This window comes from Puma concolor, chromosome B4, assembly GCF_028749965.1.
Source record: "Puma concolor isolate L17-30 chromosome B4, mPumCon1.1.hap2, whole genome shotgun sequence".
In the NCBI taxonomy this organism is placed as follows: Eukaryota; Metazoa; Chordata; class Mammalia; order Carnivora; family Felidae; genus Puma; species Puma concolor.
Window position 1 is genome coordinate 15,610,967 of NC_141673.1, and position 13,296 is coordinate 15,624,262.

Below are 13,296 nucleotides of genomic sequence, written 5' to 3' on the forward strand. Positions count from 1 at the left end.
ACAAAATACTCAGAATTTCACTTTCAAAACTATTATGAGTATCACATAATTTTCCTTGACTGTTCTAACTCAACCTGTGGTCTTGCCTTTCAGGGCTCTTAGTAATATTAATCTCATAGTTCATATGATATAAAGCTATACTACGCTTTGATATGTTCAGTATGATTGTCTTAAATTATTTTATTTCATGCATGTATATCTTTTTTTAATGTTTATTTATTTATTGTGAGAGAGTTAGAAAGAACATTTACACAAGTGTGCAAGCAGGGGAGGGGCAGAGAGAGAGAGAAGGAATCCCGGGGGGGCCTGATCCCATGAACCATGCATGACCAGAGCTGAAACCAAGAGTCAGATGCTTGTCTAACTGAGCCATCCAGGTGCCTCTCCTGTATGTATACCTCGTCTGGATTTTAATTTCAGATGCAAATTGTATGTAATACTACTTTGCATAGCTGTAGTCCTCTAAAATGTGGCATAATATCTTATTTCTCAAAGTGTATTTTTTTTTTAAATATCATTTCTTGGTGATGCTTTGTCCAAAAAAAATTCTGTGGTAAGTTTAAATTTAGAAAGTATTTATATTCTTTGAATTTTGAAGGTTTATAAGATTCATTAGCGTACTAACTTTTGGCATACTGTCATCCTTACAAGTGCTGAACTTGAAATCTCATAATTTATGTACCTTTTAAATACTTTTTTAGTTCTTTGCTCATTTTATCTAGTTAATAAAGCTATTTCTATAAGTTACATGAAAAACTAGTTAATTTTGTTCTACTTTTCCAAATGTATAAAAACTGTAGTTTGATTCAGGCAGGGGTCTTATTTGATATTAAGCGAAAGTCATATATCTCTTATATATATATATCTTATTGTTTTTGGTGCAATTATAAATGAGATTATTTTCTTAATTTCACTTCCAAATTCATTCCATGAGGCCAGTTCAGCCTGATACCAAAGCCAGATAAAGACCAAAAAAAAAAAAAAAAAAAAAGAACTACAGGCCAATATTTCTCATGAATATAGATGCAGAAATTCTCAAGAAAATATTAGCAAATCAATTTCAGCAATACATTAAAAAAATCATACATCACGATCAAGTGCAATTTATTCCAGAGATGCAGGGGTGGCTCAATATTCGCAAAAAATAAACATGATACATCACACCAATAAGAGAAAGGATTAAAACCATTATGATCATTTTAGTAGATGCATAAAAAGCATTTTACAAAGTACAACATCCGCTCATGATAAAAACCTTCTGCAAAGTAGGTCTAGAGAGAATGTATCTCAACATAATAAAGCCTTGTATGAAAAACTCATAGTCAACATTATATTTAATTGTGAAAAACTGAGAGCTTTTCCCCTAAAGTCAGGAACAAGACAAGGATATCCACTCTCACCATTTTTATTCAACATAGTACTGGAATTCCTAGCCATAGCAATTAGGCAACATAAAGAAACAAAAGGCATCCAAATTGGTAAAGAAGAAGTAAAACTCTTGACTATTTGTAGATGCCATGATACTGTATATAAAAATCCCTAAAGATTCCACCAAAACACTACTAGAACTGATAAATGAATTCAGTAAAGTCACAGGTTATAAAATCAGTGTGCAGAAATCTTTTTGCATTCTTATACACCCTGAAGGAAAAATGGAATTCAAGAAGACAAATGAGCATAAGGAAAAAAAGAGAGAGGCAAAGCAAGAAACAGACTCTCAACTATAGAGAATAAACTGATGGTTACCAGAGTGGGAGGTGGCTGGGAGGATGGGTTAAATAGGTGATGGAGATTAAGGAGGACACTTGTGATGAACACTGGGTGTTGTATGAAGTGTTGAATCACTAAAGTATACACCTCAACCTAATATAATACAGTATGTTAACTAACTGGAATTTAAGTTAAAAACTTTGTAAAAATGTACTACATTTGGATTAAGGAAACCTTGATTTCCTATTTATTAGTTATGCAACCTTGACTAACTTATTTAACTCTTTCAGTAGGCTCTAGTTTTTGATCCATAAAATGAAGGAATTAGATTTTACAGTATTTCTTTATTAGGGCTAAATGTCAAGCAAATGGCCATCGTAAAAGAAATAATTGGTTATTCCCAAATAGTGTCTGATCCAAACTACCATTGTCAAAGCTAATTTTTCTTTTTACTATAACTTGATTGAGGCAATCAGTGATCAGAAGTGAATGTAAAATGTACATAAGATACATATGCTGACATTTTAAACAAATGCATGATAAGCACAATAGAAAATAGCAAGTGATTGTCACTACAGTAATATAGAATCCTAATTAATGAGACTTGCTTATTGCTCCTTGATATTGTATTGGTCTGGTTTAGTTTTTACTGACGATTAAGAGATTCTTTGAGCTGAGTTTTAATGTTTTTACCTTTTCATATGTATTATTTTTATGTTATTGCCTTTAGGCTAATTTAGCTGCTTGTTTTTTTCACTCATAGATGTTTAATGATACCCTTTGTCTTAAAGGTTTTGGTATTTGCATACTGTATATTTTTGACAAGTAGCAGATGTTTAAAAAATTGCGAGAATGGTTTTTAGATTCAATAACTACTTTAATAATTTTCATGGTTGTATAAGGAGCTTACATCTGCCTAGAAGTCTTAAGTAATTAATTTTATTTTCTGATTTTAAGCCTTTTCAGAACTTACCAGTCAAATTATATTTTTATTTTACTTTGTTATTAGGATCATTGAACTCAATGGTGGACAACCACCTCTTACTTATAAAAGATTCCAGACTCTCATCAGCAAAATGGAACCACTAGAGATACCCGTAGAGACAATTACTTCAGAACTAATAGAAAAGTGCACAACTCCTCTGTCTGATGACCATGATGAGAAATATGGAGTCCCTTCACTGGAAGAACTTGGTAGGTGTAAATGGTAATAAATGCAGAGCTTAAGAATTAATAAATCACTCAGAAAATCTCACTTCTAATTTGACATGTAAAGTATTTTGCATTAAGAGGGAAAGGAGAAAAAATCTAAAAGAAACTCTTAAACTAAGAAGTGATAAATCTGTACATTATTTATGTGTTCTATAAATGTGATTATCTGTGATCACCTTAAGATGTTCATCCTAAAGAATAGAGACCATGATGTATCCTTATATATGAGGAGTTATCCAGGGCCGTCAATTCATTTTTATGCTACTGTCATAAATTATTCTGCAAAGTATTTTTTTCCTACCTGTTGCGGTTCAATAAAAATTATTTTAGTTCCAGAAGAATATTTTTTCTTTTTTCTTTTTTTGTTTTTTTTTTAGGTTTTGATACAGATGGCTTACCCTCTGCAGTATGGCCAGGCGGAGAAACTGAAGCACTTACACGTTTGGAACGGCATTTGGAAAGAAAAGTATGATAACATAGATCATGCTTGTATTTCCAAACTGGCATCTAAAGAATAATTTCACTCTTTTTTAAAACCAAAAAGTAGACTGTTGAATGAGAGGAATTGAGAGAAATAGTTAAAACAGCACAGACCTAATTGTTTGAAAATTAACAACCATCTCTTCATTTAGATATTTTTTTCCTCCTCTGCTGATTATTTCCTCTTTAGCTACTACCAATACTACCTCTTCTTTCTGTGTAAGCTGGTATCTGATGACCATAACTTTGAAGCTAAGATAAAGTTCTTCTATTTCACCTTTACCTCAGTGTCAAGGAGACAGGTTGAAAGTGCTCTCAGCTTCGTGTTAGGAATTTGAAGGTAATTTATTTCATATGAGTATGTGCTACACCAGGATGGCTAAAACAAAAGAATGCTTAATTGTATTCTGCTGTGTTTTTTATTAAAACATGATTGTGGCTGGGATAATAAGATATTATTCTCCAAGAAGTATGTAACTTTTTTTTGTTTTTGTTTTTGAGAGAGGTTAGAGAGTGTGAGCAGGGGAGGGGCAGAGGGAGAAGGAGAGAGAATCTTAAGCAGGCTCCATGCCCAGCACAGTGCCTGAAGCGGGGTTTGATCTCATGACCATGAGATCATGACCTGAGCAGAAATCAAGAGTTGGACACTCAACCGAGCCACCCAGACGCCCCAGAACTATGTAACTTTAAAGAAATATATATCAGTTTTAAATACTCTTTAAAATGGAAAAGGCAATTAGTTAGCATAATTCTCTCTGTGTATTTTCAGGCGTGGGTGGCAAACTTTGAAAGACCTCGAATGAATGCAAATTCACTGCTTGCTAGCCCTACTGGACTCAGTCCTTATCTTCGATTTGGTTGTTTGTCATGTCGACTATTTTACTTCAAACTAACAGATCTCTACAAAAAGGTACTATCTAAAACTGAAGCTTGATTTTCAGAATACTTTTTTAAAAATTGCTTATAATACTTATTTGCATTTTAACCTTAGGTAAAGAAGAACAGTTCCCCTCCCCTTTCCCTTTATGGGCAACTGTTATGGCGTGAATTTTTCTATACAGCAGCAACAAATAATCCACGCTTTGATAAAATGGAAGGAAACCCCATCTGTGTTCAGATTCCTTGGGATAAGAATCCTGAGGCTTTAGCAAAATGGGCAGAAGGACGGACAGGCTTTCCATGGATTGATGCCATCATGACACAGCTTCGTCAGGAGGGTTGGATTCACCATTTAGCCAGACATGCAGTTGCTTGCTTCCTGACCCGAGGTGACCTGTGGATTAGTTGGGAAGAAGGAATGAAAGTAAGTATTCTGCTAACTAATATGGTACAGTCTTACTTTGAAAGACTCTGTACTTTATTAAACAATTCCTATAAGTTGTCTATTATGTAGATTCGTTTATAGTCTAATTTTTTCAGTGGGTAAAGAATTTAAATCCCTAAAGAGGCACACTCTTGGAGAGCAGAATGGTGTAATCAGATAGGAAAAATGTGAAAACTGGTTTGATTAACCTAAAGTCATTTCAGAAACTGAACTAGCCTAGCCATCAAGGGAACTATAAGGTTTAATAACACTCTGGACTTACTAGATTAACATATTTATAGGTGATTATTTCTACTACAAAAAAGGATTCACCTGGAATTCTTAGAAATATTGAATTTATATTGTAAAATTTTAAGCCTGTATGATTTTACTTCACTTCAAAATCACAGCTTTTTAGTAACCTAGTATGTAAAGTGAAACATACTGCATTTTATGACATCATCTTGTGGTTATATGTAATAGGACTTGATTTACCTTCCTGTTTATAACATAACTTTCCCCTATCCAAGGACCATTTCTGATCCATTAAAAAAAATTTTTTTTAATGTTTGTTTATTTTTGAGAGTCAGGGTGCAAGCCAGGGAGGAGCAGAGAGAGGGAGACACAGAATCTGAAGCAGGCTCCAGGCTGTGAGCTGTCACCATGGAGCCCGATGCAGGGCTCAAACTCACGAACCATGAGATCATGATCTGAGCCAAAGTCAGACCCTCAACCAACTGAGCCACCCAGGCGCCCCATCTGATCCTTTTTTTGGGTTTTTTTGTTTTTTTTTTTTTGCATCTCCTATATTTCCTAGTACAAAGTTGTACGTGAGGTAGATGTTACAGCAAACACTTAATGAATTTATAAAAATTCATTTTAACTTGGTCAAGGAATTCCAAATTTAAACTCTATAATGCTAGTGCATTTTTAAAGGTCATTTTTATATATATATTTTTTTATTTTATTTTTTTAATTTACATCCAAATTAGTTAGCATATAGTGCAACAATGATTTTTTTTTTTAATTTTTTTTTTCAACGTTTATTTATTTTTGGGACAGAGAGAGACAGAGCGTGAATGGGGGAGGGGCAGAGAGAGAGGGAGACACAGAATCGGAAACAGGCTCCAGGCTCTGAGCCATCAGCCCAGAGCCTGACGCGGGGCTCGAACTCACGGACCGCGAGATCGTGACCTGGCTGAAGTCGGACGCTTAACCGACTGCGCCACCCAGGCGCCCCAGGAGTAGATTTCTTAATGCCCCTTACCCATTTAGCCCATCCAGCCTTCCACAACCCCTCTAGCAACCCTTTGTTTGTTCTCCATATTTAAGAGTCTCTTCTGTTTTGTCCCCCTCCCTGTATTTATTTTTTGTTTCCTTTCCCTTATGTTCATCTTTTTTTTCTCTTAAAGTCCTCATATAAGTGAAGTCATATGATGTTTGTCTTTCTCTAATTTCACTTAGCATAAAATCCTCTAATTCCATCCACAAAGTTGCAAATGGCAAGATTTCATTCTTTTTGATTGCCGAGTAATACTCCATTGTCTATATATACCACATCTTCTTTATCCATCCATCCATCAATGGACATTTGGGCTCTTTCCATACTTTGGCTGTTGTTGATAGTACTGTTTATAGTGCTATAAACATTGGTATGCATTTGTCCCTTCAAAACAGCATACCTATATCCCTTGGATAAATACCTAGTAGTGCAATTGCTGGGTCGTAAAATAGTTCTATTTTTAATTTTTTGAGGAACCTCCATACTGTTTTCCAGAGTGGCTGCACCAGCTTGCATTCCCATAAAGGTCATTTATATTTGAGTGCTCCCTCTATGTAGGCCAGTGGTACCAAGCTTCTAAAGTTTTGTTAGTGATTTATTTGGTAATATGTTTGCTTTCTCGAAAATGTTTACTGCTTTTTTCTTTCATTTTTTATTTGAATCGTTGACTTGAGTATTTTACCCTGGTCCCAATACCACCGGCAAAGATTAGAAAGGTGAATTCTATTCAGAAATTCACTTATATTACTGATATTTTTCTTTCCCTGAAATAACTCATTACAGAACAGAACATTGACAAAGAGGCTGACTTTAGAAAGTTTAATTTTATAGTTCTGTGCTAGATTTTCTTTTCCTTGACTTTTGATCTACAGAGACCTGGAAAATGGTTGCTTTGAGAATTATATGTGTACAAACTAATTGGTTACTGTTACTTCTGAAGGTATTTGAAGAATTATTGCTTGATGCAGATTGGAGCATAAATGCTGGAAGTTGGATGTGGCTGTCTTGTAGTTCCTTTTTCCAACAGTTTTTTCACTGCTATTGCCCTGTTGGTTTTGGTAGGAGAACAGATCCCAATGGAGACTATATCAGGTAAATCAAGGGTGATTTTTATTCAGTTTGGAATAACTAATCCAGGAAGAAATTTTTATGTTTAAGCAACACTTAAGGTTTTCCCCACTTATCATGGGCAGCAGAAATGAGGAGATGGGTAAACAAATCATTTAAATGGTATTAACTTGATTTTGATCATTCATAGCTAATAATTAGTTTGTTATAATTTGCTTATAGTTCATTTTATTAATAGTTTTTCTTCCTACTCCCAAAAGGCGTTATTTGCCTGTCCTAAGAGGTTTCCCTGCAAAATATATCTATGATCCCTGGAACGCACCAGAAGGTATCCAAAAGGTAGCCAAATGTTTGATAGGAGTTAATTATCCTAAACCGATGGTGAACCATGCTGAGGCAAGCCGTTTGAATATTGAGAGGATGAAACAGATTTATCAGCAGCTTTCACGATATAGAGGACTAGGTATGTCAGCAATTACCTTTTGTTTGTTTCTTTGGCAGTTGTTTATGTGTACCTATCCTTGAATTTGATCTTGAGCATAACTTAATAGGAAATTTTTTCCCTTTAGGTCTTCTTGCATCAGTGCCTTCTAATCCTAATGGGAATGGAGGCCTCATGGGATATTCTCCTGGAGAAAATATTCCAGGTTGTAGCAGCAGTGGAAGTAAGTGAAAAGGAATTTTCTACACTTAGTAACATAGAGAGATTAATAATCAAATACATATTTATTGAATCCTCACTACGTTTTTAAAAAAATCTATCTTTTGTAATCTATCTTTGTATAGTAAGTTCTTTGTACACATACATACATGTGTATATACATGCACTCACACATGTATACCCTCATTTCATTAGTGACATTTTAGAGATGAAAAACATCTTTTACACATAGTAGAATTTAGGTGAAGAGGTTTTCTTGGAAGATTGTGGGGTGGATAGCAATTTGGGTAGGCAGATGAAGGAGAGAGCATTATGGACCTGGAAATGGGAGCAAGTGATTATGGAAAGATCCTGAGGATTTGACTTGCTATTAAAGCATTCTTCCCTCCAGTTTTTGTTCCATTTGAAAGGATTAGATACTTCTGAAGCATATCCATTTTTTCCCTCTACTTATCCTGTTTGTAGGCTTTTATCTTATAGTGTCTCACAAGGCATATCAAAGGTCAATATTCTATGTAACTTATATACAGATGTATTGAAGTATTTTTGTTCTTAAAATAAAACAAAGCATAATGTAATTATGATAATAATTAAAAAAATTTTTTTAAATGCTTATTTATTTTTTTTAATTTTTTTTTTCAACGTTTATTTATTTTTGGGACAGAGAGAGACAGAGCATGAACGGGGGAGGGGCAGAGAGAGAGGGAGACACAGAATCGGAAACAGGCTCCAGGCTCTGAGCCATCAGCCCAGAGCCTGACGCGGGGCTCGAACTCACGGACCGCGAGATCGTGACCTGGCTGAAGTCGGACGCTTAACCGACTGCGCCACCCAGGCGCCCCAATGCTTATTTATTTTTGAGAGAGAGAGAGAGACACACACACAGTGGGAGCAGGGGAGGGGCAGAGAGAGAGGGAGACACAGAGTCTGAAGCAGGCTTCAGGCTCTGAGCTGTCAGCACAGAGCCTGACATGGGCTTGAACCCACGAACTATGAGATCATGACCTGAGCCAAAGTCAGATGCTTAACCAGCTGAGCCATCCAGGTGCCTCCGATAGTAATATGTTTTAGGTTTTATTTAATTTTTAATTTAATGTTTTTCCTTTTCTTTTTAATTTAGAGAGAGGGAGAGCCCAAGTGGGGCAGAGAGGCAGGCGGTGGGGAGGTGGGGGGGTGGTGCGGGGAGAAAGAGAGAGAGAGAGAGAAAGAGGGAGAAAGAAAGAATCATAAGCAGGCTCCGTGCTCATTGCAGAGCCCAACGTGGGGCTTGATTCCACAATCCTGGGACCACAACCTGAGGCGAAATCAAGAGTCGGATGCTTAACCAACTGAACCACCCAGCCACCCTATTAATTTTTAACTTAATTTTTTTCCACTAAGAATACCCATTCAGGGGCACCTGGGTGACTCAGTCAGTTAAGCATCTGACTTCAGCTCAGGTCATTATCTCACAGCTTGTGAGTTCGAGCCCCACATCGCGCTCTATGCTGACAGCTCAGAGCCTAAAGCCTGCTTTGGTTTCTGTGTCTCCCTCTGTCTTTGCCCCTCCCCCACTCACACTCTGTCTGTCTCTCTCTCAAAAATAAATAAACATTTGGGGCGCCTGGGTGTCTCAGTCGGTAAGCGTCCAACTCTTGGTTTCAGCTCAGGTCATGATCTTTGAGGTTTTGTGGGTTCAGGCCCCACATTGGTTTCCAAGCTGACAGTGCAGAGCCTGCTTGGGATTCTCTGTCTCCCTCTCTCTGTTCCTCCCCGACTTGTGCTGTCTCTGTCTCTCTCAAAGTAAATAAATAAACTTAAAAATTTTTTTTTAAAAATAAACATTAAAAAATAGAGTGCCTAAGAAGTGACAGTAACAAGTGCTGTAAAGGATGTGTAGAGACTGGAACCCTCAAACGTTGTTGAGAGATGGGCTGTAAAATGTTATAGCCACTTTGGAAAAGCTAAACATAAATTTAACTTACAACCCAGAAACTCCATTCCTAAGTGTCTGTCCAAAAGAAATGAAAACATGTCTACACGAAGACTTACGGAATCATAAGACTGTTTTCGATAGCTTCATTTATAATAAGTCAAAATGTACATCCATGCAATGGAATATTAATTCATAAGAAGGAATAAAATGCTGGTACATGCTACATTATGGATAAACCTCAAAAATACTATGTTAAGTTAAAGAATCCAGACACAAAAGACCACATACTGCCCAATTCCATTTATATGAACTGTCCAGAAAAGGCATGCCTTTAAAAGAAACTAAGTTAATGGTTATCTTAGGTTTAGGGGTAGGAATGAGAATGAACGCAAATGGGCATGAAAATGTTCTAAAACTGGATTAGATTGTGCTGATGATTACACAACTCTGTAAATTTACTAAAAATTATTAAATTGTACACTTAAAACAGGTGAATTTTATGGTATGTAGATTATACCTCAAAACTGCTTAAAAAAACTATTCACTATAGAGAACTTGGGAAATTCAGAAAAATAGAAAACAGCAAATAAAAATCACCCACAATTCCATCTACTAGAGACAGTCATTATTAAATTTTTGGTATGTTTCCTTTGAATACATTTTCTATGCGATTTTTCCCCCCACAGTGTCTTTAAGTTCGAATTTTATGAGTGAAAAATCCTTTTGGTGCTATTGATAGTGTAACATAAGAGGACTGTGATCATACAAACTTTTTGCTCTCAGAAAACATGGGATTTTTAGAAATAAGAAATATGGGAGTTTGTTTAAAGCTATTTTCATTCTAAGATTTGTCATCTTATATAATCTTGGCATTCGAAATTTAACCACTGTAATGTCCCTGAAGATACAGTTAATGTGGGAATTTCTGATTTTTATAAGCAGCTATGCTAGTCATAAGCCAGTTGATTCAGCAAAGCTCTTTGCTCTACTCATTGTCTCTTGTACTGTTATTCTTGTGACAATATAACTTACTGCATTTTTTATGGGGAAGTTATAGGCAGTTGAGATATTCATCAATTTAGGGACTCAGGAAGAGTCTAAGTGCCTGCTTTTATCATTTAGCTCTCTAAAGAAATAAAATGCCATCTTAAGGAAATTCTGAATGTATTTATTGAACTTATTAATTTACCACCTCCTCTTCAAAAGTAGCCACTCTCCCAATTTCTAATACTATAATTTTTGCCCATTTTTGCACTTTATAGAATCCTATAGTTTGTAATCTTTTTTTTTTATTTTTGGCCTGGCTGGTTTCACTCTGTATTTCGTTTATGAGATTATTCTCATTTATCTTAGAACTGGAAGAAGAATGAATTTGATTAACTTGAGAAAATGAGGTGACTAGTCTGTGATTTAGCCTACCTCTGTGAATCTTCCAGTAAAATTGACTTTTCCTTCTTCAGTGTCCCCACTGTGTGCTATAAAAACTTCCCTCCTAGAACCTAGTAACACTTATTTGTACTTAGTGATTTTATGTATCTGTCATCTACTTGACTGTAAATGCTTTGAAGACAAGACCTCATGTCTTAGTAATATTTGTATCCCTCGTACCTGTTATAGCCTTTAGCATAAACAAGCATGCAACAAATGTATAAAGTATGAATAAATATGATAGTTGAAAGTTATTTGTTGAAGCTTTCTTGATTCTATCGCTTCTCGGCCTTTTGGCTAAGATCAAGTGAAGTTTTCTTGATTGTAAAATATATGATATATATGTATATATATACACACACATATAAATGGTTAGCACTTAACCACTTTAAATGTATAATTCAGTGGAATTAAGTCCATTCATGTTGTTATGTGAAGTTTTAAATAAATCTTGTACTGGGGCGCCTGGGTGGCTCAGTCAGTTAAGTGTCCAACTTCAGCTCAGGTCATGACCTCACAGTTTGTGAGTTCAAGCCCTGCATCAGGCTCTGATACTGACAGCTCAGAGCCTGGAGCCTGCTTTGGGTTCTGTGTCTCCCTCTCTCTCTGTCCCTCCCCCACTCACACTCTGTCTCTGTCTCTGTCTCGAGAATAAACATTAAAAAAATTTTTTTTTAAAATAAATCTTGTACAATAATGCAAGGCGACAAGTATCACTATTAGGGGAAGCCCTGCCAATGGTAAAACCAGGGGTAGCACCATTCAGTGGTAAATTTGCCATAGTCCAGAGTCTGACCTTCAGCCTTAACAGCCTTACAAGTCCCAAGAACTGAGGGTTTTTAATTTAATGAGAGGTGACCATTCTGTGAAGGGCACACTAGAAGTTTAAAAATCAGGGCGCTTGTTGTGATGAGCACTGGCTGTTGTATGTAAGTGATGAGTCACTGAATTCTCCTCCTGAAACCAATATTGCACTGTATATTAACTAAAATTTAAACGAAAAAATAAAAATCATGTGACTTAAAATATCAAGGAACACTAGTTCATTATTTATGGTGGAGGTATCCCTTTCCAATGATAGAAGGCTTCATCCCTGATCCACTTTCCCAATTTTGAGTACTTTGAAAAGCTGAATTCTTTATCCAGAGGAAGTTGATGAGCATGAAACTATAATAAAAAATAGTAGATTATCTTGCTCAGACCAAGGTAACCTCTCTGTAGGGGCTAGAATGTTCATATTTGTCCATTATCTAGACACACTGACAAAAATGTTTCTCTAGAACCTATTTCCTGGGCCAACCCATTCTCCTGTGACACTGGTTCTTTTTAGAAGGGTTGATACAATTGCTAGGTAACTGCCATGTTGTTTCTGAATTCTTGTGTGATTTGAATTGTTAAATTCTCATCTGGCAGGCCCTTATTCACTTATCTCCAAGGGCATATGTTTTGGACAGGCTCTGAGGGGAGAATGTGGAATAGAGGCACAAGAGGTGAAAGAAGGATATATATCTCACTGTTGCCCTATATTTTCCTTCTATGATCAAGTGTCTTGTTGTCATGCAGTAAATAAATGTTTTTTAGAAAATGATTATTAGTGATTTTGCCTTTGAGCCAAAAGTCAACATTTCTATGACCCTAAGTTTAAGTTTTCCTGATTTGAGCATATGATTTTTGGTTCATATGAAGGATTGGGGTTTAGTCTGAAAAAGCATAAATGCCCTAATACAGTTACTAAAAATTGGATTTGTAGTCTTAATACATACAACTTAGAATTTAAATAATTTTACTGTGTTTTAAATACTAACAGGTTGCTCTCAGGGGAGTGGTATTTTACATTATACTCATGGAGACAGTCAGCAAACTCACTTACTAAAGCAAGGTAAGAATGAAGCATTTGAGCATACTGTTCTTTTTACCTTTCCTATCGTAAACATACATTTTTTAAAAATATGTAGGAAGAAGCTCCATGGGCACTGGTCTCAGTGGTGGGAAACGTCCTAGTCAGGAAGAGGATACACAGAGTATTGGTCCTAAGGTCCAGCGACAGAGTGTTAATTAGGTAAATATTTTAAAGCCTTATTTCTTGCTTTAGTGGAGTGTGTAATCAACATAAATTAAGACAGTTTCCAAAATAGAACTAATCTCTTTTTTCAAACTAGAGAAACTGAGGCATTAACTTTTCAGTAATTGTTACAAAACCATTTAATTATTAGACAAGAGAAGTGCATCTGTACTGG

General features: G+C 35.8%; 1 protein-coding gene and 1 pseudogene across 3 annotated transcripts in view; both read left to right on the forward strand.

Moving 5' to 3' along the window:
• Nucleotides 1-13,296, forward strand: part of CRY1 (cryptochrome circadian regulator 1) — a 94,300-nt gene that overhangs the window by 79,596 nt on the left and 1,408 nt on the right. For 2 of the 3 annotated variants that reach the window (XM_025926715.2, XM_086712442.1), the window contains exons 4-12: nt 2,720-2,904; nt 3,300-3,388; nt 4,172-4,312; nt 4,394-4,705; nt 6,928-7,079; nt 7,316-7,518; nt 7,625-7,720; nt 12,867-12,938; nt 13,015-13,118. In XM_025926715.2, the coding sequence (XP_025782500.1) occupies nt 2,720-2,904; nt 3,300-3,388; nt 4,172-4,312; nt 4,394-4,705; nt 6,928-7,079; nt 7,316-7,518; nt 7,625-7,720; nt 12,867-12,938; nt 13,015-13,118 (1,354 nt within the window). The remainder of the gene's footprint in view (nt 1-2,719; nt 2,905-3,299; nt 3,389-4,171; nt 4,313-4,393; nt 4,706-6,927; nt 7,080-7,315; nt 7,519-7,624; nt 7,721-12,866; nt 12,939-13,014; nt 13,119-13,296) is intronic. The other variant, XM_086712443.1, reaches the window with a different exon arrangement.
• On the forward strand, nt 11,337-11,462 carry LOC112863983 (U2 spliceosomal RNA; annotated as a pseudogene).